Source organism: Humulus lupulus, chromosome 7 (genome assembly GCF_963169125.1).
Source record: "Humulus lupulus chromosome 7, drHumLupu1.1, whole genome shotgun sequence".
NCBI lineage: Eukaryota > Viridiplantae > Streptophyta > Magnoliopsida > Rosales > Cannabaceae > Humulus > Humulus lupulus.
The window spans coordinates 87,148,136-87,175,554 of NC_084799.1; the positions used below are offsets into that span (position 1 = coordinate 87,148,136).

Genomic DNA, 27,419 nt, shown 5'->3' on the forward strand with positions numbered 1-27,419 from the left:
TTTTGTCGTATTGTTGGAATCGGCAATGTTAGGTTTGGTTTCATTGGATTACTGTTATATCTCACGCGACATATATATATATGATAGATTCATATATATATATATATATATATACGTACGAATTTGGCAATTAAGTTCTCTGGCATATATGTTTTCATAAATCAATGGCATATATATATGGTTCTTTGTGTTTTGTTCTCAGATTTATATAATTTTATGTTGCCATCAGTTCTGCGATTACTTTTCTGCCATTATTGTTTTGTTTTTCTTCATATGTTATATATATATATACATAATAAAACAAAAGTTTGCGTTTTTTTTTTCTCTGATCTGTACAAAATAGTTATATGTATTTATATATATATATAGAGAATAAAACAAAATCAAAGAAAACGAATTACAGTTTTTTAGTTTTTTTTGGTTTTAGGCAAAGTTGACAAGTATTATAAAGTTTTTTTTATTTTGAATTACTTATATATGTGTGCATAAGTTTATTAATTTTGGAATAATACAGTAACAATTTAATTCAAATTTTGGTTTTAAAATTTATTAAGGATATCTAATATTTAGTTAAATTAATTGAAACAAAATATCACCAAAGTGATCTCTTTTGTGTAGATTAATTTAATAAAAATATTAAGATAATTGTGTGTATGTAATTCATGTGTTTATTAACTGACCCAAAGGTAAGTTAATATTTGACAGAGTTTCATACATACATATGGTGATAAATGTGTGACAATTATAATGTATTTTTGTGTGAATAATATGTTAGTCCAAATATTGCATATTATTTGACATAATTTATTGTCAATGTTTGATCGCTATAACAAGAGTACCGCTTACAATTAATATTATTGTCCAAAGACTTGATATTAATGATGTGTTTGGTATCTTGAGATGGGATTAACCATTATTTGATTTTATTGTTTTATATGGATTCTTATGTGAGCTTGTTTTTTGTTATTTTGTTATATATTCAGTTAATTCATCTACTCGTGCCACAATAACTGCCAACATTAACTCTATTCCCATGCTTAATGGGACAAATTTCAAGGCTTGGAAAGGAAAATTACTTGTAAACCTTGGTTGCATGGAATTAGACTATGCATTAAGGCAAGAACAACCTTCACCTCTTACTGCAGAAAGCACTCCTGATGAAAAGATGGAGTTTGAGAGATGGGATCGTTCTAATCGCATGAGTCTAATGATCATGCAACAATGCATTCCAGAAGCCTTCGGAGGCACAGAATCTGAAGAGATCACTAAGGCCAAGGATTTCCTCGATGCAATTGAAAAACGTTTCGCTAGAAATGATAAGGCTGAAATGACTTCACTTCTGGCTTCCTTGATGTCCATGAAGTATAAGGGTCGAGGAAATGTTAGGGAGTACATTATGGAAATGTACCAAATTGCTTCAAAACTTAAGGCACTTAAGATCGAGCTTTCTGAGGATTTGCTTGTTCTTATGGTTTTGATATCGCTTCCTGCACATTTCAATCAGTTCAAAGTAAGTTATAACTGTCAAAGGGAGAAATGGACTCTAAACGAGCTCATTTCTCATTGTGTGCAAGAGGAAGAACAGTTGAAGCAAGATAAAACTGAAAGTGCTCACTTGGCCAGTGCCTCTAAGGATAAGGGCAAGAAAAGAAAGCATGAAAATGAAGCTGCTAAAGGTCTAGTGCAAAAGAAACAACATAAGGAACCAACAGGTTGTTTCTTTTGTGGCAAACCTGGACATGTGAAGAAGGAATATACAAAATATCACGCATGGCGTGCAAAGAAAGGTATGTTTCTTACTTTGGTCTGTTCCGAGGTTAATTTATCCTTAGTACCTAGAAACACTTGGTGGATAGATTCTGGTGCTACTACTCACATAAGTGTTTCTATGCAGGGTTGCCTGAGCTACCGAAAGCCAAGTGATGGTGAAAGACACATCTTTGTGGGCGATGGACAATCGGTAGAAGTTGAAGCTATTGGGCATTTTAGGTTGTTATTAGGAACTGGTTTTTATTTGGATTTAAAAGACACTTTTGTTGTACCGTCTTCTAGACGGAATTTAGTTTCTGTTTCATTATTGGACAAATTTGGATATTGTTGTTCTTTTGGAAACAATCAATTTAGTTTGTCTTTAAATTCAAATGTTGTTGGAACTGGTTACTTGAATGCTTATGACAACCTTTATTTGCTAGAAACAATTGCATCCTATAATGAAACCTTGCATGTGGAATCACGTGGTACTAAACGCAAATTAAATAAGGAAAATTCAGCCTCATTATGGCATAAGCGCTTAGTTCATATCTCAAAAGGTAGAGTTGAGCGTCTTGTGGCTGATGGCATTTTAGAGTCTCTTGACTTCACAAACTTTGATGTTTGTGTCAATTGTATCAAGGGAAAACAGACCAAAACTAAGAGATTAGGTGCCAACAGATCTACAGATGTCTTAGAATTGATTCATACAGATATTTGTGGGCCATTCCCTACAACATCATGGAATGGTCAACAATATTTCATATCATTCATAGACGATTACTCACGTTATGGGTACCTATATCTTATTCATGAAAAGTCACAGTCTCTGGATGTGTTCAAAGCTTATAAAGCTGAAGTTGAGAATCAACTCAACAAAAGGATTAAAAACGTCAGATCCGATCGTGGTGGTGAGTACTACGGTAGATATGATGGCTCAGGCGAACAACGTCCAGGACCGTTTGCTAAATTCCTAGAGGAATGCGGTATTGTCCCACAGTACACCATGCCAGGATCACCTAGCATGAATGGTGTAGCTGAAAGACGCAATAGGACTCTTAAGGATATGGTAAGGAGCATGATTGTTCATTCTACCTTACCTGAGTCCCTCTGGGGAGAAGCTTTAAAGACAGCAGCTTACATTCTAAATCGAGTACCAACTAAAGCAGTTGCAAAAACACCTTATGAGCTTTGGACAGGTCGAAAGCCTAGTCTAAAACACTTTCACATTTGGGGATGTCCAGCTGAAGCAAGGCCTTATAAGCCACATGAAAAGAAATTGGACTCTAAAACAGTGAGCAACTACTTTATTGGTTATTCTGAGCGATCTAGGGGCTATAAGTTTTATGATCCCACACTCAAAAATATTTTTGAGACGGGAACTGCAACATTTTTTGAGGATGTTGAGTTTGGGGGGAGAAATAAGGTAAGAGACATTGCTTTTGAGGAGGAATTGAATTCAAACCCAATTTCTACTATCACTTTTGACAATATTCAGGTTCCTACACCTATCATTCATCAAGAAGTGAATCCAGAACCTCAACAAGACAATGTTGAACAAACCCCTATTCCAAATGGGGAAATTGTTCCAGAAGAACAAACTCAACAACCTCAAGAACCAGTGTCATTAAGGAGGTCCACGAGAGAAAGGAGAAGTGCTATTTCGGATGATTATATTATATTTCTCCAAGAACATGAGGATGACAATGGAATGATGGAAGATGACCCAATCAACTTTCATCAGGCCGTGAAAAGTTCTAACTCTCAAAATTGGATTGAAGCAATGAATGAAGAGTATAAGTCTATGCAAGACAATAAAGTTTGGGAGCTTGTCCCATTACCAGAAGGAAAGAAACCGATTGGTTGCAAATGGATTTTTAAGACAAAACGGGATTCAAAAGGTAATGTGGAAAGGTATAAAGCTCGTCTTGTAGCAAAGGGATATACTCAAAAGGAAGGGATTGACTTTAAGGAGACCTTTTCTCCAGTTTCATCAAAGGGTTCTTTTAGGACAATCATGGCACTTGTTGCACATTATGATTTAGAGCTTCATCAAATGGATGTGAAAACAGCATTTCTCAATGGAAACATTGATGAAACAATATATATGATGCAGCCTGAAAACTTTGTGTCAGGAGACCCAAAGAAGATGGTTTGCAAATTGACCAAATCCATTTATGGGCTCAAACAAGCTTCCCGTCAATGGTACCACAAATTTCATCAAGTGATTCTCTCGTTTGGTTTTGAGATGAATGTTGTTGATGATTGTGTGTATCACAAGTTCAGTGGGAGTAAACATGTTTTCCTGGTTTTGTATGTTGATGACACACTGCTTGCCACAAATGATATAGGCATGTTGCACGAAACCAAGAGATTTCTGTCAAGAAATTTTGAGATGAAAGATCTTGGTGATGCCTCTTTTGTTTTAGGAATTCAAATACATCGAGATCGTTCTCGGGGTATTCTTGGATTATCACAAAAGAGCTATATCGATAAAGTACTAAAAAGGTTTGGCATGCAAGATTGTAGACCAGGTGACACCCCTGTCGTTAAAGGAGACAAATTTAGTCTTAAGCAATGCCCTAAAGCAAGCCTTGAAATTCAAGAAATGCAAAAGATTCCCTACGCTTCAGCTGTTGGGAGTCTAATGTATGCTCAAGTTTGTACGCGTCCGGATATAGCGTACATTGTTGGAGTGTTAGGCAGATACTTAAGCAATCCAGGAATTGATCACTGGAAAGCAGCCAAAAAGGTTATGAGATATTTGAAGAAAACAAGAGATTACATGCTCACATATAGGAGGTCAGATCACTTTGAGATCATGGGATATTCTGACTCCGACTTTGCGGGATGCCAAGATAGTAGGAGATCCACTTCGGGCTACATATATCTGTTAGGTGGTGGATCTATATCATGGAGGAGTGCAAAACAAACACTCATAGCTTCATCCACCATGGCAGCAGAGTTTGTTGCATGTTATGAGGCATCCAACCATGGAATATGGTTGAGAAACTTTGTCACCGGGCTGCGCATTGTGGATGGAATAGAAAGACCACTTAAGTTGTATTGTGACAATAAATCAGCTGTATTGTATTCCAACAACAACAGGAGCTCGACGAAGTCAAAACATATTGACATCAAGTTCCTTGTTGTAAAAGAAAGGGTACAGAGTGGACAGATTTGTATAGAACACTTAGGTACAAACTCCATGATTGCAGACCCCCTTACTAAGGGTTTGCCACCCAAGGTCTTTCATGAGCACACTGCTCGTATGGGTGTTTTAGAGTATGAGGATATCTAGATTCAGTGGGAGTTTGTCTTTATTATCCTTTGTGTTTTATTAGTTTCATGAAACTTGTGTATTAAGATATTTTTCTGATCAGACTTTATGTTATTAAGTTTATTTCACTTTGTACATTAAGCTAAAGTTTTGATCTCTATAAAGTAAAGCAGGACCAATTGAAAATTGACATGAATAGATCACCATGCATGTAATTTTCATACCACATTATCATGATTGATCTATGTCATTTGGCTATGTTGATATATGTGACCATTGATGGGTTTAGTTGTGATTGATACAACGAAAATCGCTTTGATCCTATGTTGATATAGTTAATGGACGAGATTGCACATGCCTACAGTTATGATGACAAAGTTATGAGCTCAATAAGGTTAACACATTTATATATATACATATGTGGCCCAGTGGGAGATTGTTAAAAATTTATTTATTTGGGGTCACAATTGTAAATATAAAAATGTGTGATGGGTCATTATATAAATGAGTCAAATTTATGTGGTCTATTTTTGAATAAAGTTTATGACTTAAGGGCATGATTGTCATGATTTTTATATGTGGATACCATTGAGACAATTTCTGATTTGATGAGGGGCCAAATTAGAAATAGTAAATAAATTATTAATTACTGTTTTTCCAGTTATTAATAAAGAGGCAGGTCCCCAGTTTTGCATCGCTTCACATATCGTATTCTTGAATCCCCATCATCAAGAAACTCAGGTTCCAGAGAAAAACTTTGATGCAAAGATTGGAAGATCATACCGTTCAAAATCGATTCTATGGACTCCGGTACGCTTCCGCTAATCTATATTTCTATTGTTTGATTCTGATGAATTAATTAGGGCTAAATTCAGATTATAGTATTCTAACACTTTCGTGAATATAATGGATATCTTTAATAACATCAAATGTCATTTCAAAATCTTTTAGTTTGCATATTTTTGGGTTATATTAGGTTTGAATCGTTATTTTTGTAAGAGGAAATTATATTTTATATGAGATTTTTATTAGAGTGTGCAAAAATATGGTTTTTTTTTTCAAAAAAAAGTTAATCTATGGCTTTTTTTAAAAAAAATTTACTTTTATGAGTTTATTTTCCCATATTTTTGTATAAAAGTTGGTTTATGTCATAGTTTTACTCTTAATCAAGTTTTATTAATTTGAAAAGGTATGTTTGAAATTTGATTATTATTTTTTTAGCTTATTTGTTTTTTATATTGTTTTTATATTACTAATTTTATATTAAATTTTTCTTTGGTTGTTTTGCAAATTTTTTTTGTAATATGAATTGTTTTTAAAATTATTTTTTATTTATTATTGATTAGTAGTGAAAAATACACATTTATTGATTTTAATAGTCAAAATAAATTAAGTTTTAATTAATATTTTCATAGAATTAATATGATTTATTTTATAAATGAAAATGTTTGATTGTGATTTAATTTATTGTTATTTTGTAGGAATTAAAGTTGTATTTTGGCACTTTGAAATGAAGAGAAAAAAAGAGAGCAAGAAGGGAAGAAATAGAACTGAAAATGTAGTGAAATTGTGGCATTTTTGAAGTAATTTTGCCCAGGCCTGTTTGGCCCAAGCCCAGCGAGCTCACACTGCCAGCGCGCCAAGTGGCGCTTCCTCCTCACGCCACGCGTCCTTCAGCAGCCTTTTGACCCACATGCAAGCTGACCTCTTGATCCTATGTAACGCCCTGAAAAGCCAAGACTGATACACTATGTATTTATGAAGGTGCAAGACTTGCTAATCAAACCATTAATTTGAAAACGTGTCATTAAAATGTATGAATTAGGGTTAAAAAAAGGTTTTGGTCTCAAAAGACTCCTTTTATATATACAAACTGTTATATACACGGGATCCCAAAAGAAATAGAGATAAAAGTTGATTTACAGTCTTCCAAAAGAAACATAAACCAAGGTTAGCCATACTAAGGTAAAATGGACAATTTCTGGGTCACGCGTCCCTGTCTAAACCTCAACCGCGGCGGCTGAGCAGCCGGCCATGTACATTCCACGTGCAGAGCTCTCCTAATCAAGGCTGGTCAAGCTTGCCCTTGCCTTTACCTGCACCACGTAGCACCCGTGAGCCAAGGCCCAGCAAGAAAACATGAAATGCAACACAATCGATAATATCAGACTATAAAACTCACTAAGCATGAACTCTCATCAAATAACCCACACCAATAACACTCAGCATGTATTCAGAGTCAAAGATGCAATCAAACACGTATAACATTCATATCACATAATAGTCAGGCCCGACAACTTAGGCCGCACCCTCTGTTTATCCCACTGACTCCGGCCCGCTTAAACCAAGCTCAATGCATATTAAGCTGTCCTCGGCTACCAGTGGCCGAGCCGCGCCCTGTGCTCTAGTGTAACCCTTGGCACCCTTAGGCCGTTGGTTCACTAAATAGCTTGCATGGCATAATACCATCTTTTCAAGCATTCATAATAGGGAACTCTTAGTCCCATCACATATATTCAACCAGGTGCAGTTTTCTTACCTTTAATCTTTACGGTTTTGAGATTACGAGCAACGCCCCTCAAGCATGATCTGTTCCCGAGCCTAAGCCTTTATCACCTAGTCACAAGCAAAGTATAAGGCCTCATTAATGCTCAAGTTAGGGTTTCTGATACAAAACTATCTTCCGGGAAAACAAATCCCACCAAGCACGGTGGTGGAATGGTCCCAAGCTTACTAGGCTTGATCTAAATCCTTAAAAACCCTAAAAGATCAAGTGGACAACGAAGGGCTGCGGCCCTTGAAGCTTAGCCGCGGCCCTAGCCTCAAAACAGAACCAAGGACCTCCCAGGCAAAGACATGCGCCTCGACCCTTGCATGGGCGCGGCGGTGCTCACCCCTGACCGAGCCTCCTTGGCTCATCTTCATCCTAGGGCCGCAGCGCTCTAGAACAGAGCCGCGGCCCTTCCCTTTGAACCCAGAATTCCCATCATTTCTAGGCTTGAAACCTTAGCCAAAACCACCCTTAAGCTCCCTACTTTAACACCCAACAATCCCAACACTTTTAGCATGACTTAAACAACATAATTCCACAGAAAACCCAGCCCAACACACACTAGAATTCTCTTTTTAATTTTTGAAACCCAAGAACATAAACACCCAAAACTAACCAGTCAAGAACTCAAATTCAAACCTCTAATTCATGAAGTAAAGCTTACCTTATTAACAAAACCTTTCCTCTATCCAAAGTCCAGCTGATTCCCCAAGTTTCCCAGCTCAATTCCACCCTTAGTCTTGATTTAGTCCTGGATTGTTTACTGAGCTAAGCCTCTAAATTCCCCCCTGAATTCCTCTAAATTCCCAGCAATCTACAGCTCCAATTTCTCAAGAATTTTCCTCTTGAATGTTTCTTGGGTGTTCCTTGAGAGAGAAGTCTAATTGAAGAAGGAAATAAGTCGGTTTATATTTTTTCTAAAGACTTCCTAACTTTTGTCTTACCCGCTAAGTTAATCCCAAGGCTCGGGGTGCTGGAAACGTTCCCGAGGGCAAAACGGTAAAATCCCCCAATATTCCCGCTTAGACTTCCTAACCTCAAACATATCTCCATATATTTATTTTCATAACCCAATAGTCCAAATAGCTACCCGATACCTAAAATACCCTTGACTTATCCAAAGTCAATTATTAAATCCCGTTGTGACTTTCTTTTCCGCTATATAGCTCTAGGATCGCCTCAAGTCGTGCTCTGCAGTTCTACCCACATAATAATGTGGTTCTCACAATTACCATATTCACATATATCACATTATTATCAATATAATCATACAAGCATTCCAATCATACAATTATACATTTAAATCACATTTAATCCAATAATGCCCTCCTGGCACACTAATCAAGGCCCTTAAGCCTCATTAGCGAATTTGGGGTCGTTACATCCTCACTCCAACGCCATTCCCTTCAGCTCACCAACCTTTCCGGCGACCCAACATAATCATCCAAATTCAGCACCCACCAGCCCAATGCAGGCCCAACATCCTAGAAAGCCCAATTCGGGTCCCCTTCTCCTCCTACGTTGAACCAGTCAACCAAGCAATCCATCCCACAGTCAGCCGCCCATGTGTCTTCTTCCCATTGGCTGCGCCTGATCAATGAACCAGCTGCCACCAGCCACCCATGAGCCCAATCTTCTAAGCACTTTGGGTCTTGCAAATTACCACTTTGAGCTTTAAAGCTCATATTTTTTGGTGTTTTTGAAAAATGGTATTTTGACCATACACCAAAATAACTAGGTTAATATTCATAATAAGATTTGATTTTTCAAAATCATATTTTATTATTAATATTTCAGATTTATTTTGTAAACCCCAAATTATTGTTTAATTTCTTTTTAGTCATTTTCTCCCTCTATAAATAGGGACTCTTCTTTCATATTTACCATGTAATTTTTAGGTAGCAAAACTCTACCAAATTTTAGTCTCATTTCTCATATTTTCTCTCTAGAATTTCATGAGAATGTCTAGCATAATAGGCTAACCTTCTTAGGAAGGTTAGAATGATCCTATATGCACTATGACTTTGTTTGGTATTTTTGATTCACCATGTGCTTAAATTTTATATATTTTCTTTCATCTCTACTTCTTCATCTTATTATCTATATTTATGTTTACTAATAGTATATAGATTTTGTCATGCACTTTCTATGTATTATCAAATTAGTGAAAATAATATAGATAATATCTTTATCATTTTCTCCATCTCACTCATATATATGTACTTTTGCTCAAATCTATATAGAATTAGTCATGTTCTTTCTATATATTTTATAAATAGTAAAAGTAATATTTGTGTTAGGTTTTATGTCCAATCTTTTATTGCATTATTGTCAATGGTATAATGTCATTTTTAGATTTCTCATAAGATTTATCTCATCCTTCCATGGTAAAGAATAATAATCACTTGAATACATTTTTGTAAAATATATTTGTGCATCAATGTTAAATCTTCCAAATGAATAGTTGGGATGTGAACTATCCATTTGTGTAATTTTTGTGAATCAAATATCCAAATAAATAAGTATGCATATTGGTGACTCTTGATCCTTCCTACTTGTTACCTATTGTTACATCACACTTTATTCTATCTTTATTTTTAATCTTTAAATTTCAAAAACAACAAAAATATCACTTGTTGCATTTTCCTCACATTATTTATCTCTAACATTTATTTATTGATTAACTTTTTTCTTTACCTCCTTGTGGAATCGACCGCCCATCTATACTACGACTACCGCTAAGTGGAAGTCACGTTTGGGCGTTAAACAATTATAAACACATTTTTTTTAGATTGTACGTTTTTTTTTTCAAATCCTGGGTAAGGTAACCAATTACTTTATTGATCTTTGACAGTTATGTAAAAAAAAATCTTAGAGCTAGGTTAAATAACATGCACCAGGAGGGGTAACTAGTTATCCTGAGATGAGTAACTTTCTGCCATAAAAGGGGTAACCAGTTACCTAAGAGGGGTGACGAGTTACTCATATTAAATATGAAAAGAAACATCAAATTTGAAGAAAAAAGTGGAAGAACACTTCATTAAAAAAGGAAGAAGAAGTAATTATGATTTTAGTAACATAGGTAACCAGTTACCATAAATATACACACATCAGAATGTGAAGGTAACCAGTTACCCCCAGAAATATACACACAAAGAACGTGAAGGTAACCAGTTACCCATTCACGTTTTCATATTTTTATTAGTTTTCTTTTCAAATTTTGGTATTCCTATAAGTGTTACAGTAAAAAGAAAATGCTGAAAAAATTTATTTGAATTTTTTTTACATATAGCAGAAAAAACTATAAAAAAATTACAATAATAAAATATAATAATAAAAAAATAGTAAAATAATTATGTAATGTTAAAATATATGTGTGAAAAAAAAAAAGAAAAAAAAAGAAATGGAATGAGAAACGAATAAATACAAAAATGAAAAAAAAAATATGAAAAAAAACAAAAGAAATGATGAATGAAAAAAAAATAGATGAATAAATAAGAATGAAAAGAAGAAGAAGAAAAATAATAGAAAAATGTAAAGAAAAAAATGAATGAAAAAATTGGTAGAAAAAATTGGAAAAAAAAAAAAGAAAAAATGGAAGAAGAAAAAAAACTCATATGTGTGAAAAAAGAAAAAAAAATGGAAGGAGAAAATAATAAATACAAAAATGAAGAAAAAAAATGAAAAAAAAAACTGAAAAAAGATGAACAAAAAAAACAAAATAATACAAATGAAAGAAAAAAAAAAGATAAATGAATAAAAATGAAAATAAGAAGAAGAAGAATGGAAAAATTGAAAGAAAAAAAGGATGAAGGAAAAAATTGGTAGAAAAAAAAAGAAAAATAAAAAATGAAAGAAAAAATAACTGAAAAAATAATAAAAAAATGAAGGAAAAAATTAAAAATTAAAAAAATAAAATAAAATTACCTTCAAAATCAAAGAAAACATAATTATGATAAAAAAATTGTGGCAATTCCATATTTTAGTTAGCTACTAATTGTGTTTTCCATACTTTAATTTTTTCTTTAATAAATTTTTTCATATAAATTAAAAAATCTCATATTTTTGCACATTCTATTCCCGCTACTAACACTAAGTGAAGTAATAGTCTGACGAGTCCTTCACTCTAGATTTATGGTAAAAAAGACCCCGTGGCTCTTCTAGCGAGGAGAAAGCAACTAGACCTCCACGGGTCACTGGATTAGAGGGAGAAGCGGTCCGGGCTAGAGCCATCAGTACGTAGGATCTGCGGCCAAGGTTTAAGCTCTCCCGCAGGGAAGGAAAGAGGCAATAAAGCGACGGGGCCCTAACTTAAGTTAAGCAGTGGAATCCCGCATTGATAATATAAAAGTCATATTTTTTTTTTTAAATTCTCTTTTTGTAATTATTTCTACTGTATAAAACCCAAAGCGACCCAACTAGTTTTAGTTTTTAGGCCCATTCTCAATAAACTTGTGGCCAGCTTGGGTTTATGACATCGTGTGAGCCATTGTAAGCCCATTTGCAAATTCTTTGGGAGATGTTTTCGTTGTCTTTGACCTTTTCCTCTTGTGCACATGTCGAGTCCGTCAATGTTACTTATCTTGTCATCTCAAGCAAGGTATAAAGTATAAACCACACTCAACTCAACATTTCTCCTTCATTACTCTAATCCCACTCCTTCCTAAATGATCCACAATTCACGCTTGCCATATGTGATCACAATTCAATAAACAATGCAATCCTCTCTACCCTTCACTACATAACTTTGTTTTATTACGCAAAATATATATTACTTTATACACAATGTGCATTGACTCGTGATTTTAAGACAAGTATTATATTGTATCAATATCAAGTCTATGAACTTTGCTGATGGAGTCATGTGCATTTAATTTAGTCTTTTATATTTTTTAACTTTGGTTTGGATAACCTGCTTCATGTACTATAATTATAACTAACCACATATCAACTCTGATTATTATTCTGTATAAAATATATCATCAAAATTGGAAAAACAACTAATTAGAAATAGTAGAGAAAACAGCTTCAATCAAAAGTCAAAACCCATCAAAGTAGAGTAGCAATGGGAGATTAAGTGCCTAACTCACTCTAATCCAAGAAATCAACCTCACAATGTTCTTTAAACGAACTTCTTTTCTTCGTAAAAGAGCTTAGGCAACCAAACTAAAGTGAAGCCCTAGCCTAGGTAGAGCAGCTTAATGGGTCGGTCCCAATTTGGAACCAAAAAAAAAATTGGTTGGTTAGTATAATTTTGGACATTAGAGTAGGCGATAATTATACCTAAAAATAAATAAATAAATTGCTTTTTTGATATTATTTACTGTCTTTTTTAAAAAATAAAATAAAAGAAAATGAAAAGAACATGGAGAGTGTAGGTGAGGGTTGAGGTTTTAGCCGGTTCAGACGCACGATCCGCAACTATTGGGACGCACAATTTTCAGATTGCCATTGTCGTCCCCATATTCTCTCCCACTTTCCCACTCTCCCACTCTCCCACTCTCTCTCTCTCTCTCTCTCTCTTTATATATATCTATATCTATGTATATATAGAATAGTATAAACTTCACTTCCATTACACGTATCTCCGAATGCGGGTCTTTTCCCAATTTGCGATTACTTCCAGGTAACTCTCTCTCTCTATTCTCATTTTCCCTTCTTATATTAATTTCGTGCATTCTTCTTCTTCCTCTCATTCTTTGGTCACTTACAAATCGAAGAAAACTGAGAAATACCCAACATCTGTTTTCGTTTTCGTTTTCGTTTTCGTTTTCGCTTTCGCTTTGCTTTTCATGTTGTTTCGGCCCTTGTGAGTTCATATTCTTAGTTTGCAATTTTGTCATAATTTAACGTCTTCTTATGGGGTGTTTGCTGTGAATCTGTGATAAATATTGTAGCTTGATGAAATTTTAATAATACAGATTTTTTCTTACTATTAGTTGTGGAATCTACGATCTTTAGTTTCTTAATAAATGGGCTGTTTTCGTTTTAGTATAAAGTTTCTGGGAAGATTTAGATTTTGGTTCTTACGAGTTTCTTGGTAAATTTGTCTTTGGATTGCTACCACATTCCAATATAGTTAGATCATGCCTGGGGTGGTTTCATTTAATTATTACAATATTACATTGCTCTACTGTCTTTTTAGGTCTGTATTTAGTGGATTTTATGCAAAAATCGGCCTTTTATTGAAGGGAAGAAAAAACCATCACCCATTTTGTCCAAATATATCCATACTGTGTTAGTCCAAAGGCCTAAGATATCTGATCTTAAAATTCACAGTTTGGGAATAGATTACTTTCTTATTAGTTGCTAAGATGTATAGTTAGTTGTTCACAGTTTCTTCCTAATGTTGCATTTTTTTTTCTTTGTAGCTGAAAGCGAATTGTACTTGTGATGCTATGCTCCCCACCTGTTATTGATTTCAGATGATGATAGCTCCCATGAATGTTTCAATATTTCAAGGTTCTAGATGTAGAATCAATACTCTAGCCCATTTGTGGAGTGGAAACCTCCACAGTTGGACTAGGAGATACAGCACTACCTCAAAGCTTCATGATTCCAAAATCCCGGGGATCGATGGAGGAAATACGAAGAAATGGACGAGAAGACCCATAACAACAAAAACAGAAGGAAGTATTGAAACCCCTCAGAGAAGTAAACCAAGCAGCATTAGGCATGAAGTTTTAGATGAAACCGTTTCAGCTAGTAGTACCTTGAATATTGGTAAAACAGAGATTACTCAATTCCAAAAGCTTCAATATTGTGATGTTCAGCGAGAGAGTTATGAGAAGTTGGCGAGCCTATTGACAATTATTGTTTTTGACATTGAAACCACTGGATTTAGCAGAGAGAGTGAGCGTATCATTGAGATTGCTCTTCAAGTTCTTCGCGGGGGTAAGAATAGCACTTTCCAGACATTGGTAAACCCCAATAAGTCTGTTGAAAATGAACGTATTCATGGCATTAAGACAAACATGGTCAACAGACCTGATGTTCCAAGGTATCATAATATTTTGTTTCATTTGTAATTAAGATTTTATTATCCATCATACTATGCGAAATTTAGAACATGAAATCAATATGCCTTCAGTTTCTCATTCTGCATCGTTGGTTTTTAGTATCCCAAGTGAACTAATTCATTAAAAAGGGTTTAGGAAACTGCTGGTGGTGGTAGTCTCAAGCGGATACCTGAACCTCAGAAACCAGAGTTTTTCTTTACGGTATTGCATTTTTTAGCTTGTATGATAAATGTTAAGCTAATAAATATTCTGTTTACATGGAGGATGAAGGACTTGATACCAATCTTACTTCAGTATGTCAGTAGCCATCAAATACCTGGCGGCAAGGTATTGTTGGTCGCACACAATGCTCGAACCTTTGATGTACCCTTTCTGATTAGCGAATTCAGTCGCAGCTCCATAGAAATTCCTTCAGATTGGCTATTTGTGGACACCCTTCCTTTGGCACGCGAATTAGTGAAAATGGAAGGTATGTTTCTGTGCTTGTTTATGTTATGTGTCCAACATTCGTGATTGAGTGTATATCGAAAAGCTTTGAATGAACTTTTGTCAACAGGATCAACACTTTTGAAGGCAAAACTGGAACATTTGATCGACCACTATGAAATCATACGGGAAGGTGATGCTCATAGAGCCATGTCAGATGTGAAGGGTCTGGCATTAATTTTTCAAAGGCTTACCTTCGACTTGAAGCTTTCAGTGTTGGACATTCTTGAGAAGTCTTTCAGTGCATCGGACTTGATCAATCAAAAGAAGAAGAAGAGCTCAGGCTAGTCAAGCTAGTCAGGCTTGTGCTTCTGCTGTAGAACTAACTGTGTTGTTGTTTGATGAATTAATCCAAACTCAGAGTCAGAGAACTGATACCCTTTTACACACCTAGTAATTTATTTGTATCATCTAAGGTGTGAACCCACTGATGGAGTGGGGCGGCTTTGGCTTTTGTTAGAGCAGAAAGCAATTCATTGTAATTGTTTACATTTATCAATAAAAGTTACAAAATTGTGACTACATTAGGCTGAGCTGATGATCCATTTTGCAGTTTATGTTTTATGATCCATTGCCTTAGGTGGGGTGTTTGGCTTGACGAAATGAACATTGGAATACTTTTTTCCAGTTGTCCTTTCCTCAAATCAAACGAATAATCTTTTCCTTGCTATATTTATATTAGGAGAATTTTATTGACACCCAAAAAGTTATTTAAACATTCCCAATTAAAATTACAAATTTACTCTATGTAACATTCCTTATGCTATAATTTTGGTACAAGGAATGTCTTTTAGCGTTCAATAAAAAAATAAAATATACTTATTTTAGTATTAGAGTATTTATATAATGATGAATATTTATCATTATTATTAGAGTGATTAATATAATTTTTAAAGTTAAAGACAAAAAAAAAGTTTTTATAATGAAGAATGGTGTACTTGTTCCGTAAAATTATAAACAAAAAAAATATTGTAGTATTTAAAATTATTATAAATTGAATTAAAATATTTATAATTGTATTCTATATGAATAAAATTAAACCATTTTAATTAATTTTAAGTATAATGTACATATGCTATACACATACAAGAGCTCTACATATATTTTACACATAATGATGATACATAACCACATTATTTTTAATTAATTGAGTGATGTGTACAATGTGAATGTGTATCAGTTGTTAATCTTTCAATACATATTTGTTAATTTGATGATATTATGAGATAATTTTTAATTAGTAAATTATCATAATTGGCAGTACGAGTATTTTTAATATATTAATAGCTTGACTTGGAAGTTGGAACTATAATTGTCAACTAATTATTATGTTATCTTTATGTATGATATGAACTAAACATATAGTAATGAAACATTTCTGATGTTCAAAGAAAACAAATAAATTAGATTCAGTTCACTACGTCTTGAAATATGAATATTGTCTCATATTGAATGACTAATATTGCTTCTAATAATCTTATGTTTTGAGATATTTAATGTCATAGATTATAATTGTTATTTGGCTGTGTATATAATATATCATCTATTATAATGGAAATAAATACATATGGGTTCTAAATAAAATGCTAAAAGGAATGTAATTGCTTTCATTGAGAGTTGAACTCAAGACCTCCCGCTTACTAAACGGGTGCTCTAACCAACTGAGCTATGAAAGCTTGCTGTTGTAGTTGGCATCGTTTAGTTAAATAGATAGTTATTTATGGTCTTATACAACTACAGCTACAAAATAGGACCTAAACTTAAAGATTCAGAGCAAGTAATATTAACTACCATAATTATCGAGCCGAGATGTTGAAATGCATGAATATCGTTATATATATGGTACTGGTTTTGAATTTGATTGAATAAGAGACGTGTTTCTTTTTATTTGTATAATGAAGTCAATACAAACGATGAAATTAACAAAAGTATCATCACCATATAATGTGTTTGCTAAGAAACCAAAGCACCAAAATCCTGGGAGAAAGAAAATCAACAATTGGTTCCTTGGCAAATTCTCTCTCCCTCTCTATACATATATATATCCCAGAACAATCATTCCCAGTTAATCAATCTCTCCCCTCCCCAACGTTCCATAATAAAAATGGGCAAATGAATAGTAATCTCTTGATTGTTCCTACTAAATAGCTGTTCCCATGGCCAGAAAAAATAAAAAGAAAAGGAAAAAACCGAAGTTGCTGCGGAGCCTCGAAACTTCTTTCTCTGCTGGGAACAACGTAACCAATTTCGTATGTGTATAAATCTCAGTTGGGGGAGGGATTGCAAGAATTAGTTGGCATCCAAATGCTGGAAAGAGCTCTCTCAAGACAGATCACAAGATTATTTCCTTGATGATTAAAAGAGCCAACATGATGATACACATGATGACGAGAACCGAAGCACACATTACCAACCCTCCTTGTTTTTGTGTTCTCTCAGCCTGTAAATCTCAATAGTTCCGCAAAACAATATTGCAAGAAAATTAGAAAGAGTCAGCGAGGTTTGAAATAAACTTAAGCTGAAGTAAAATCATATATGAGGATGACAAAAAGGACCTTTTTTAGTTGCTTGAGGCCCTCCTCAACTGTTGTTGCAACGTTCTGAATATTGTAGTCTATCCTATCAACTACGGTACCCTGTTTGTGGAGAGAAATTCAATTGATGACAGGGAATTTCTGTTTGAATACAGCATGTTATGTTTTCTTAAAGTTGATATTAGTATCTAACCTGGTCTATCACGAGTACCGACAGATCCTTCATAATCTGAGCAAGCTCATTTACGGATTCTACCACCTGTACACAAGTAAAAATGAGCAATTCATTAAAACAAAGCATTAGATCAGTATCAATGAGAAAATGTGTAATGTAAAGATGATCACTTGCCTGTTGGATCTCTCGCTCTCTTTCTACTGAGAATGCCTCGCTCTTTTTAAGCTTTGCAAGTTGATGCTCATTGAACATCTGTCCAAAATATTTGTTATACTAATATTAGCTTTCAACTCAATGTATCAAATAGAACATGGGTAAAAAAAACCAGTTAGCATGCTCAGAGACCAAGCAACTAATAATGACCTTGTCAACAGAATTGGGTCCTATATTTGACAGGGTTAACAAGATCTGAAAAAAATATGAACAGATACATAGAAGAAATTTTCAGCATACCATGTCATCCAAATCATCATCTTCCACTCTAGATCTACTTCCATTTAGATTCATCTCTATATCAACTCCATCACCCTGCATCAAAGAAAATACAAGAATACTTTTTGAGCTTTAAATGTAACATACAATTCATGTCTTAACAAAACGAGATAAATTCACCAGATACTAAATGCAGGAACATGTACATGTGACTCATTTACTCATTTTGAGTGCATGAAAAACAATTCCATGCTGAAAACATCATAAATAAACTTGCATAACATCTAATGATCATGGTCAATGCAAGTTAAACCACAGCTCTTACATAATCAAATATATTGATGAATATAAATATTCCCTACTAACCTCTTTTTGCAGCCTGAGACGCTTCAAATAAGCCGACTGTTTCTTTCTAAGCTCCACTGAGAGGTTCTGGAGGTCAGTAGCAAGAGAGCGCTGCCAGCAGAAACATACAAACAAAACCAGAGTTCATATTCATCAGAATGTCCTCTTAATTTTGGATAATATTTAGACTTTGTGTTTCCATTGACAGTAAACCAAAGTGCAAATTTTCAACAGATGCCTCTGCCTAAATTCTCTCCACTATTGAGAAAGGAAATGATAAAGAAACAATGTTTACAAATATGCAAAAGAGTAAAGAATGACGCTACCACCCCTAGAATGTAGCCAAATTTATTCAGCAAACTCTAGATATATTTTGTCATTAAAGTATGTGTAATTTTTAATAATAGTTTTTTCTTGATAATATAAATATGGCTACAAGTCCTTGTAGACTACTAGCATGTTAGAGATTCAATAGATACCCATTACCTAAAGCACCCATAATTTTATTACTAGTCAACTTAGACATGTTGAATTGCTTGTTTCTTATAAAATAAATAACTCAACTGAAATAACTGTGAGAGGAAAGCAAACACTACAAACCATACAAGCTGCTGATGACATCTACTTCTGGGCCAGAAGTATTACAATTTACAATAAAGCAGTTATACATGCAAATTAACATTCCACAAAATATCAAATTGAGAAAGAAAAATTAATATTGTTCTGCACGAACTAATAAATTAAATAAAATTGCTTAAACGCTTGAAACAAAGTTATACCTGCACATTTTTTCTAACATTTGAATCTTCAGATGGCCCAGCTGCAGAAAGTCTTTGTAGTCTCTTCTCTGATTTCCTTATCAGACCAGTTATCTCTTGTGTAAGGGCTTCAATCAAACGTTGATCTTCTTTACCATCCCCAAAAGAAGGCATTAAGGCCTTTGCATGGGCTTTAGTCAGTTCAGCCATTTTCACACGTGCACGCTGCACATTTGCTGATATTTCTTCAGATACATCTACCCAAGCTGGAGGTAGACCAACAGTGAGTGCACCCCTACTGCAGTAATAAAAACACCAAGTCCCCATCAAAGGAATTTCCTAATTTAAAGTAATGTATAATAGCAATTGTACAGTTCAACACTCCAGTTCATACTTATAGAGAGAGTATTGATATGCCCTGGTGATAAGATATCATCATCCAAGTCAGGCACCATCCTCCAGATGAGCATCTGGCACCTGACTAGATTGATGCAGAAAGGGTTTCTAGAAGTTACAATTGATTTCAATACATGTTATTTGGATGCTATTCAACAGATGACATCTTTCATATAGGAATCAAATGACATATGACCAGTTAAGAACAAAATTCCAAATGAGATGTCCCAGCGGCTACCATTGAACATGTGAACAAAGAAATTGAATTGTTTGAATGATCATTGAGGCACCCTCAAGGTCTAAAATTTCTTGCACCACTCCCAAGTTCCCAACATCTAATTATCACATGTTCTACAATCTTGAAAGCCAAGCATATACAAACGACAGACTTTACCAAAATATGAAGCAATATCGTAGTCTACTTACACTTATCCACAATGACAAACCAAAAAAACCGGAAGTCTTATAATTTTCTCTTTTCCCTTTCCATTTATGTGTTAAATTATTAAAAAAAAAAAAGGTTTTGACGAGTCTCTACTTAGTGAGATTGCGAAGAGTAACACAATGTTTTCTTCCTTTTCATTGCCTTTTTTTTCATGGAAGAGTAAACGTACTCATAGAATGATATTTTCTAACAAACAACTTCATACATTTTAATTCTTCGAAAATCCAAACATATTCCGCAGTGGAGTTATTTTTTTTAATGTTTAATGGCTTGGCATTATGCATACTCATGAACAACTAAACTTTTTTTTTTTTTTGCAGCAATGAAGTAAAATAATCAGAGAAACAACTAAACTTAATTGCATTAAGCATAACTCATTTTAAAAACTTTTTGCACCCTTTAATTCCACAAAGTGAGGTTTTTTTCCTCTAATTCTCTCAAATGTCCTCATCGTGAGCCAAACGAATGAATGACTTGCATTACCTTTCATATCTCCTATATAAATTTTTGAAACAAATCTTCCACGAATTTGGGCAGAAAAAAGTGAAAGAGAACGACACCTTGAACTACCCGGATCGTCAGTACTGAGCGGTGCATAAGACCGATTCGGATTCAAAAGCGACGTATTGGCCAACTCAATCACCCGTCCGCCACCGCCGGAGCTCGTAAAAGACGATGAGCTTGTTGGTGCTCGGACACTCTTCAAAGCATCCCTATACTTCCTGAACAGCAAAGTTCGATTCCTCGACGCCATGAATTTAGCTTTGATTCAGATTCAAAGTCCAAAAACAAAAACAAAAGGTTATGGATCAGGCTTCAAGTCTCGCCATGATCGATCAAGGTAACGAGAGAAAGCGAGTGAAGAACTTCACGTAAGTAGTCGCCGGAGATCGGAGAATTCCAAAGTACGAACGGAGTCACGTTCTCCGGCGAAGTTGGAAATGTCTCCAAATTAAAAGTTGGGAGAAACTTCGAAATTTATTTAGAGGATTAATTTAAGTTAGTTGAAAGCTTGGGGTTGGGTGGGTCTCTCGCTGATGCTGTAAATATTATATGAAATCGGGGTCAATTTGTAAATTTGATCTTCAAATGGGTCCCATTTTAAATACCAATGATGAGAAATAAAAATAAAATCAAAGGCTAAAAACATATGATTTTGTTTCAAAATTTGATGTTACAAAAGGTTATGTTTATAATAATATATTTCTTAAAAAACAAATGGATAATTTATTTATGATATAAAATGAAAATATTGTTTGAAAATTTTCATTTTATAACAAGATTTAAAAAAATATGTTATTTATATTACATTTATAACAAATATATAATATATTGGGAAAGTTCAATAGTAGGGTAGTATTTTTTACTCTACCGATACAACACACTCCATATATGAGCACATGAGGGTGTTTTCACCCCAGTTTTTTTTAGGGATATTTGCAGCAAACCGCTTATTCTTTTCGAGTTGACGCACCAATAGCCTCAATAAAAAACTTTGACGGCAATACCCCCAACTGTTACCTTTTATTTGCTGCCATTCAATTTGAATTATTTAGTGCCAACTAGGACCGCATGTCAACATGTTATTGAGCCACGTGTTGCTGGCGTGTCCAAAATTTAGTAATGTGTATTGTAGCTAATTTTTATTCTTAAAAAATATTTAAATTAATAATATATATTAAAAAACTATTTGTAAAATAATTTTAATTCATTAAAAATAATTAAAGAGTACTTCTTAACTTTTTAAAACGCAATCTATTAAAATTTAAAACATAAAATAAAATTTAAGGAAAAAGAATCCCCAAATCCTCATATTCCTTAATTTCTCTCTCTCTCTCTCTCGTAATTCATCTCCCCATCATCTTTCTAAAAACTCATATCTTCATCTTCCACAACCTCACCCTCACCCTCACCCACTCTTCTGGTTTAATATTCCCTCAACAGTCCCTTCACCTTCTCAGTTCCCCAAACCTCAAAACCCAGATCTCTCTCATCCTCACCCAAACCCGAATCTCAGCTCTGACGAGGATAACATTCAGCCCTGCACAACTCCGAAGCTCCAATCATCTCCCTCCTATCTCTGATTCGTGGCTACCCAGATTCGATGAAGCCTCTCCTCCATATTTCGATTTGACGAAGAACAAGGGTTTTGAATAGTCGGATTTGAGTAAAGAAGAAAGGCATATCCATACAACTGAGTGTCTTCACAAAGAAGATGCTCAAGCTCAAAATGTAAGTCCCAATGTCATCACTTTTGTTTACCCAAAAAACGGCTCCTGGTGACGTGACAAGATGACCTACACGTGACAGGCACGTGACGACATTCAGAGAATGAATCCTATTCCACCATTGATCAGAACATCATTCATTTATCAAGCATCACGTTTCTGTGCGACCAGTCTGGTCGCATGCTTTTAATTGCTTCCTTTTTTACGTGCAATCTTGTAATATTTGCATTAATTGTAATTCCTTTTATTGCCTAGATACGTAAGTCTTAATGATAATTAAGGCCCATCGGCCCATGTAATCTTCTTGAGCCTATAAATAAGAATCAAATGGCTCAAGGAATGAACTTTTAAACTTTTGATCTGGTACTCTGAGAGAAAAATAGTGTGGTTATTCACTTAGGTTGTAATCTTCCTGAGGCTTGTGAAACTCATGAACCCTAGTTCATTGATCACAATGTTGGGATTCAACATCAATAAGAACACTAAGTGGTCGTTGGTCATTACCATTCAACTGGGGCCGAACCACTATAAATCGTTTGTGTCGCTTGCTTTCCATTTGATCTTTCTTCCTGATTTCATCTCATTTCATATCGTTTATCTACTTCGTGTCGTTGGCCAATTTGAGGGTCAAAATTTTGGTGCTTTCATTGAGAGACAAATTATAAACTTTAAGAAAATCAAATGGCTAAAACATCCAAGAAGACGGGGCAGACTTCGGGCACTGCATCCACCCAACCTCCTCCACCGAATGTGGCTGAAGATGAACCACAGTTGGACTTTGAAGAGGAGGAAATGGACTCTGAAACCCTGAGGACAACACTAAGTATGTTACAAGAGGAGTTGGCCAATCTAAGGGCCAATCAAGAGAATGTGGCTGAGACGTTGGCTTTGCAGCAAAGGGAAATTGAGCGCCAATGCCAAGAGTTGAATGAGCGGCAGGCGGGCATGGACCGCCGGCAAAGGGATGCCACTGCCGCCCTAGAAGCAGCCATTCAGTTGGCCCAAGGGCAAGCTGCGTCGACTTCTCAACCGGACCAGCCACCAAGTGCACCACCACAACAGGCCCCAAACCCAAGTCCTCCACTTCAGCCGGCAAGCCCTCAAAGGCCAGAGCAACCGCCTGCTGCTCAACAGGATACCCCGTTTCAGGATCCTGAGCAACAGCCACCTTCTCATGCTAGTCGAGATAATCCCTAGCGTCAAAGGCAGAATAGGGCCGGGCAGCCTCCCCGAAGCCCCAGACGCCCAGTGTAACATCCCAAATTTCCTAATATGGCTTAGTGCCAGGATTAGGGGGCCGGGAGGCAATAATTGAGTTAATATGTGAATTATATTATAATATAATTATGCTTGTATTTTAAAGATATTAAATATGTGTATGTTGGCCCATTTCTTATAAGAAGGGTATATTAGTAATTTGACCCGTTTGGGGGTATAAATGTGAATATGTGCTTGTGTGATTGAGACCACATTATTATGTGGATATATTTGGGTTACTCGACGAGAGGCGATCCCGATGAGCAAGTTAGCGGAAAAGTCACAACGGGGTCTTAATACCCGGCTCGGGGTGAGCTTAGGGGTATTTTAGTAATTTAGTACATTACCGGGAATTAGTGGGTAATGGGAATTTATTGGTAACCGAGTGTGAATATTGAAAGTAGCGGGAGCTATAGGATGTAAATTGTGGATAGCAGGATTTAAGGCAAATGACAAATTTCCCTTGTGAATATTTGGGGTATAAGCTAAGGCAAGGGGGCAAAATGGTCATTCTCTCTTTAGGTGCAATGTAGAATAAGCTGGAAAATGTTTGAGAAGGCTAAGGAATTAAAGGAAAACAGCAGCAACACTCCCTTTCTCTCTCTCACGTTCTCTTTATGCTTCATGGAGGTTTGAGTGGTTTTTGGAAAAATTGAAGAGCAAAGCTTGGAGAATTAAGGTGTTAGGCTTGGGGAAAATCAGAGGCTAGGTTCAGAAGTTTCATCTCAGCTAAGATAAGATTCTGAATTGAGAGATATAATGTTAATTCAGTTGGTTTATCTAAGCTATGGCGTTGATGCATGTTTGATAATTGGAAGATTGGGTTTTGGGATTTTGATGGGTTGTATCATGATAATTAGTTGGGTTTTACTGGTGAGAATGAATATATAGGTTGTGGGAATTATATTGGAGGATTGGGATGAAATTGGATAAGTTTTAGTTGGGTTCGGTTGCAGAAAAAACCCAGAAATTTCTGGGTTCGTGGTGGTGAGCTGCGGCCTGCGAAGGAATCTTTGAGCCAGCAGGGCTCGGAGGCAGGGGCGGGCCGTGGTGCCTCAGGGGCGCACCGCGCCGCGCGTTGGATTTTAGGGAGGTTGAGCCTCTAGAATTAGAGGCGGGCCGCGGCTCGGATGTGAGGGGCCGCGGCTCTTAAAGGGAATTTTGGCTTAAATGGGATTTTTAGATTGGGAACCTAACCATTTGGGCTCGGGATTGATTCTACTTCCTTGTTAAGTGGAATTTGATGTCCCGGAGGCTAAGAGTTGGTCTGGAAGTTGTTATTTACTTGTTATTGATGGGAACTTCCTTATTGCGGTTGTGACTAGGTTTTCGCTAAGGACTTGAATCGGGGATCGTAATCAAAGGGTCGTCGCTAGTAACCCGCATTCGGACCAAAGGTAAGAAAACTGCACCTGTTATGTGAATGCATGATTAGAGCTTAGTTAAGGTGATGAACATGATTATAATTATGTTGCGAATGTCTGATTAGGTATGCTGTAACGTGCATAATTATGATTATGCTTATGACTGTTGAGTGAATGTATTATAATGCATTGTGTGATTATCTGTTAAGTATGCTATATGAAACATGTGGCTGTCTGTTATGACTGTGAGGCTTAGTTTATAAACTAGGGTATCATTAGAATGTTAAGTGGGGATCAACTTATTAGTTGAGAATATGATGGGCTCTGGGAGATTCTTAATAGTTGAAAATCCCAAGGCTTCAACTTATAAGTTGGAGGCACGTGGTGGCTTGACTTATAAGTCAAGGGCATAAGGAACTTAGTTAATAAGCTAAGATTGGCATAATGCACGTGGAGTGCAGGCCACCATGGCTGGGCCACCCTGGGAGTGCAACATGCGCTTGACTGGCTCGGATGCCAACAACTTGAAAGAAAGTGTGACATGCACTTGTGTGACTCTATGGTCTCCAATTGGGTTTAATGAATGCACTGGATTCAGTTATTACTGTTTGATGGTTGTTTTATTCACTAAACTGTTGATTATGTTTTCTTGCTGAGTCTTTTGGCTCACAGGTGCTTTGTGGTGCAGGTAAAGGTAAAGAGAAGCTTAACCAGCCATGAGTCGGAGGGCATTAGCAGTGGTATGTACATATGCAGTCCGCTCAACCACCACGGCCGAGATGCTCAGAGGAACTAGGGTTAAACCCAGCTTTTGCCGCTTAGGACGGCTTAATGTGTAATCTGAGTTTTGTAACAGGCTTTTAAACTAATGTTTTTGGGATCCCATGTAAAGAACTGGTTTTTAACTTAAATGGAAATGTTTATGAAATGATAAAAAGTTTTTAATACCCAAACCTTAGTGGCTTAATCACATGTTTAGTCCAAATGGCTTGTTAGTAAGTCCAGCACTGGTTTCAAAACACACCTGGTAATGGACCCTAATTAGCAGGGCATTACAATGTGGTATCAGAGCAGCCAAGGTTTAAGGGTTCCTGATGTTGGACTGGGCATGTACATTCACTACTAAAGACAAGCTCGACTCAGGGTTGAGTAACTATCAATGTAATTATGTGTATATATGTTTAAATGAATTATGTGTGCTTTATCTGCGAGTTTGAATAAGAAGCATGAGCTATTCTGATAGGGCCTAGCCCTTGACTACTGCATGTAAATTGAGAACGTGTTTATTAGCACGATAGATATTAATAAATGTTATAGGACTGCTTATTAGCATCATTGAACTTGATGAATGTTAGAAACGCTTATTAGCGTTGTTGTATGTGTACCCTGGATAGAGGACGCTTATTAGCGCCGTAGTATGCTTAAGGAAAATGTTTATTAACATTGTTAGGTGGTTATGCATGCCAAAGAATATGCTTATTAGCATTTTGTTTAGATGGTGCCATGAATCTCTCTGCTTATTAGCATGATTATTGAGTGTGAGTTATTGGGATGCTTATTAGCATTGTCAATGCATGTGGATGCTTATTCAATTGGTTTTGAACTGTGGGTTGATGTGAGATACTGTTATTACTGCCTAATAAACTGAGTCATTGATTGCAGATAGACTTGGAAGTATGCTTCCAGGGCAATCTAATGAGCCAGCCAACGCTAGAAATTAGGCCGAAAGTAATGATCAGGGTCAGAATCCTCCGCCAGCCCCTGAGAACTGGTAACAGGTGCTTGCAGACTTGCAAGCTCAACTACAGAGGCAGAATGAGGAGATACTATGATTGAGGCAACAGCAGGTTCCAGCTGGGAATGCTGCTTCAGGGGCCCCATCTGCTGTTTCAGTACCGACCGTACAGCAGCAGGCAGAGTTGGAGAACCTTTGGGAATTGGTATATGAGCAGTTCAGGAAGCAATACCCTCCGGTATTTGAGGGTGACGCAGATCCACTTAAGGCAGAACAGTGGATGGCTATGATTACGTCTATCTTGGACTTCATGAGAGTTGTGGGCAATGAAAGAGTGGCCTGTGCCACGTACATGTTTCGGGAGGATGCCCGAATCTGGTGGGAGGTGGTGTCCCAGACTAGAAATGTAACTACAATGGGTTGGGAAGAGTTTAAAACCCTCTTTAATGAAAAGTATTACAATGAGGCCGTTAAAGCTGCAAAGGCCGAGGAATTTAGTAAACTTTTGCAAGGGAATATGTCAGTGACTGAGTATGCCCTGAAATTCGATAGATTAGCCAAGTTTGCTCCAGACTTGGTGACCACTGATGGGACAAGGAAGGAAAGATTCCTTCAGGGGCTACAACCTATGATAGCCCGGGATGTCAGAATTACCGCTGTACCTG

At 35.9% G+C, this 27,419-nt stretch overlaps 2 protein-coding genes and 1 non-coding gene across 5 annotated transcripts; 1 reads left to right on the top strand and 2 right to left on the bottom strand.

Annotated features, from left to right (window-relative positions):
- Nucleotides 1-12,931: 12,931 nt before the first annotated feature.
- On the top strand, nucleotides 12,932-15,607 carry LOC133788420 (exonuclease DPD1, chloroplastic/mitochondrial). 3 transcript variants are annotated; one of them, XM_062225897.1, is made up of 4 exons: nucleotides 12,932-13,206; nucleotides 13,952-14,580; nucleotides 14,863-15,068; nucleotides 15,156-15,607. In XM_062225897.1, the coding sequence occupies exons 2-4, from the start codon at nucleotides 14,006-14,008 to the stop codon at nucleotides 15,371-15,373; spliced, it is 999 nt and encodes a 332-aa protein (XP_062081881.1). In that variant the 5' UTR covers nucleotides 12,932-13,206; nucleotides 13,952-14,005; the 3' UTR covers nucleotides 15,374-15,607. The 3 variants fall into 3 exon arrangements, with proteins under 3 accessions (XP_062081881.1, XP_062081883.1, XP_062081882.1); XM_062225899.1 differs by having other exon boundaries at nucleotides 14,006-14,580; XM_062225898.1 differs by lacking the exon at nucleotides 12,932-13,206 and adding an exon at nucleotides 13,231-13,389.
- A 1,080-nt stretch (nucleotides 15,608-16,687) lies between these two features.
- TRNAT-AGU (transfer RNA threonine (anticodon AGU)) lies at nucleotides 16,688-16,761 on the bottom strand. Its single transcript has one exon. It is a non-coding gene; the product is annotated as a tRNA-Thr (tRNA).
- Nucleotides 16,762-16,934: 173 nt separating this feature from the next.
- LOC133788421 (syntaxin-43-like) lies at nucleotides 16,935-21,157 on the bottom strand. Its single transcript, XM_062225900.1, has 8 exons — nucleotides 20,731-21,157; nucleotides 19,351-19,627; nucleotides 18,593-18,682; nucleotides 18,248-18,322; nucleotides 17,969-18,046; nucleotides 17,813-17,878; nucleotides 17,641-17,721; nucleotides 16,935-17,525 (listed from the first exon to the last, which is right to left on the bottom strand). The coding sequence occupies exons 1-8, from the start codon at nucleotides 20,922-20,924 to the stop codon at nucleotides 17,418-17,420; spliced, it is 969 nt and encodes a 322-aa protein (XP_062081884.1). The 5' UTR covers nucleotides 20,925-21,157; the 3' UTR covers nucleotides 16,935-17,417.
- Nucleotides 21,158-27,419: the final 6,262 nt, after the last annotated feature.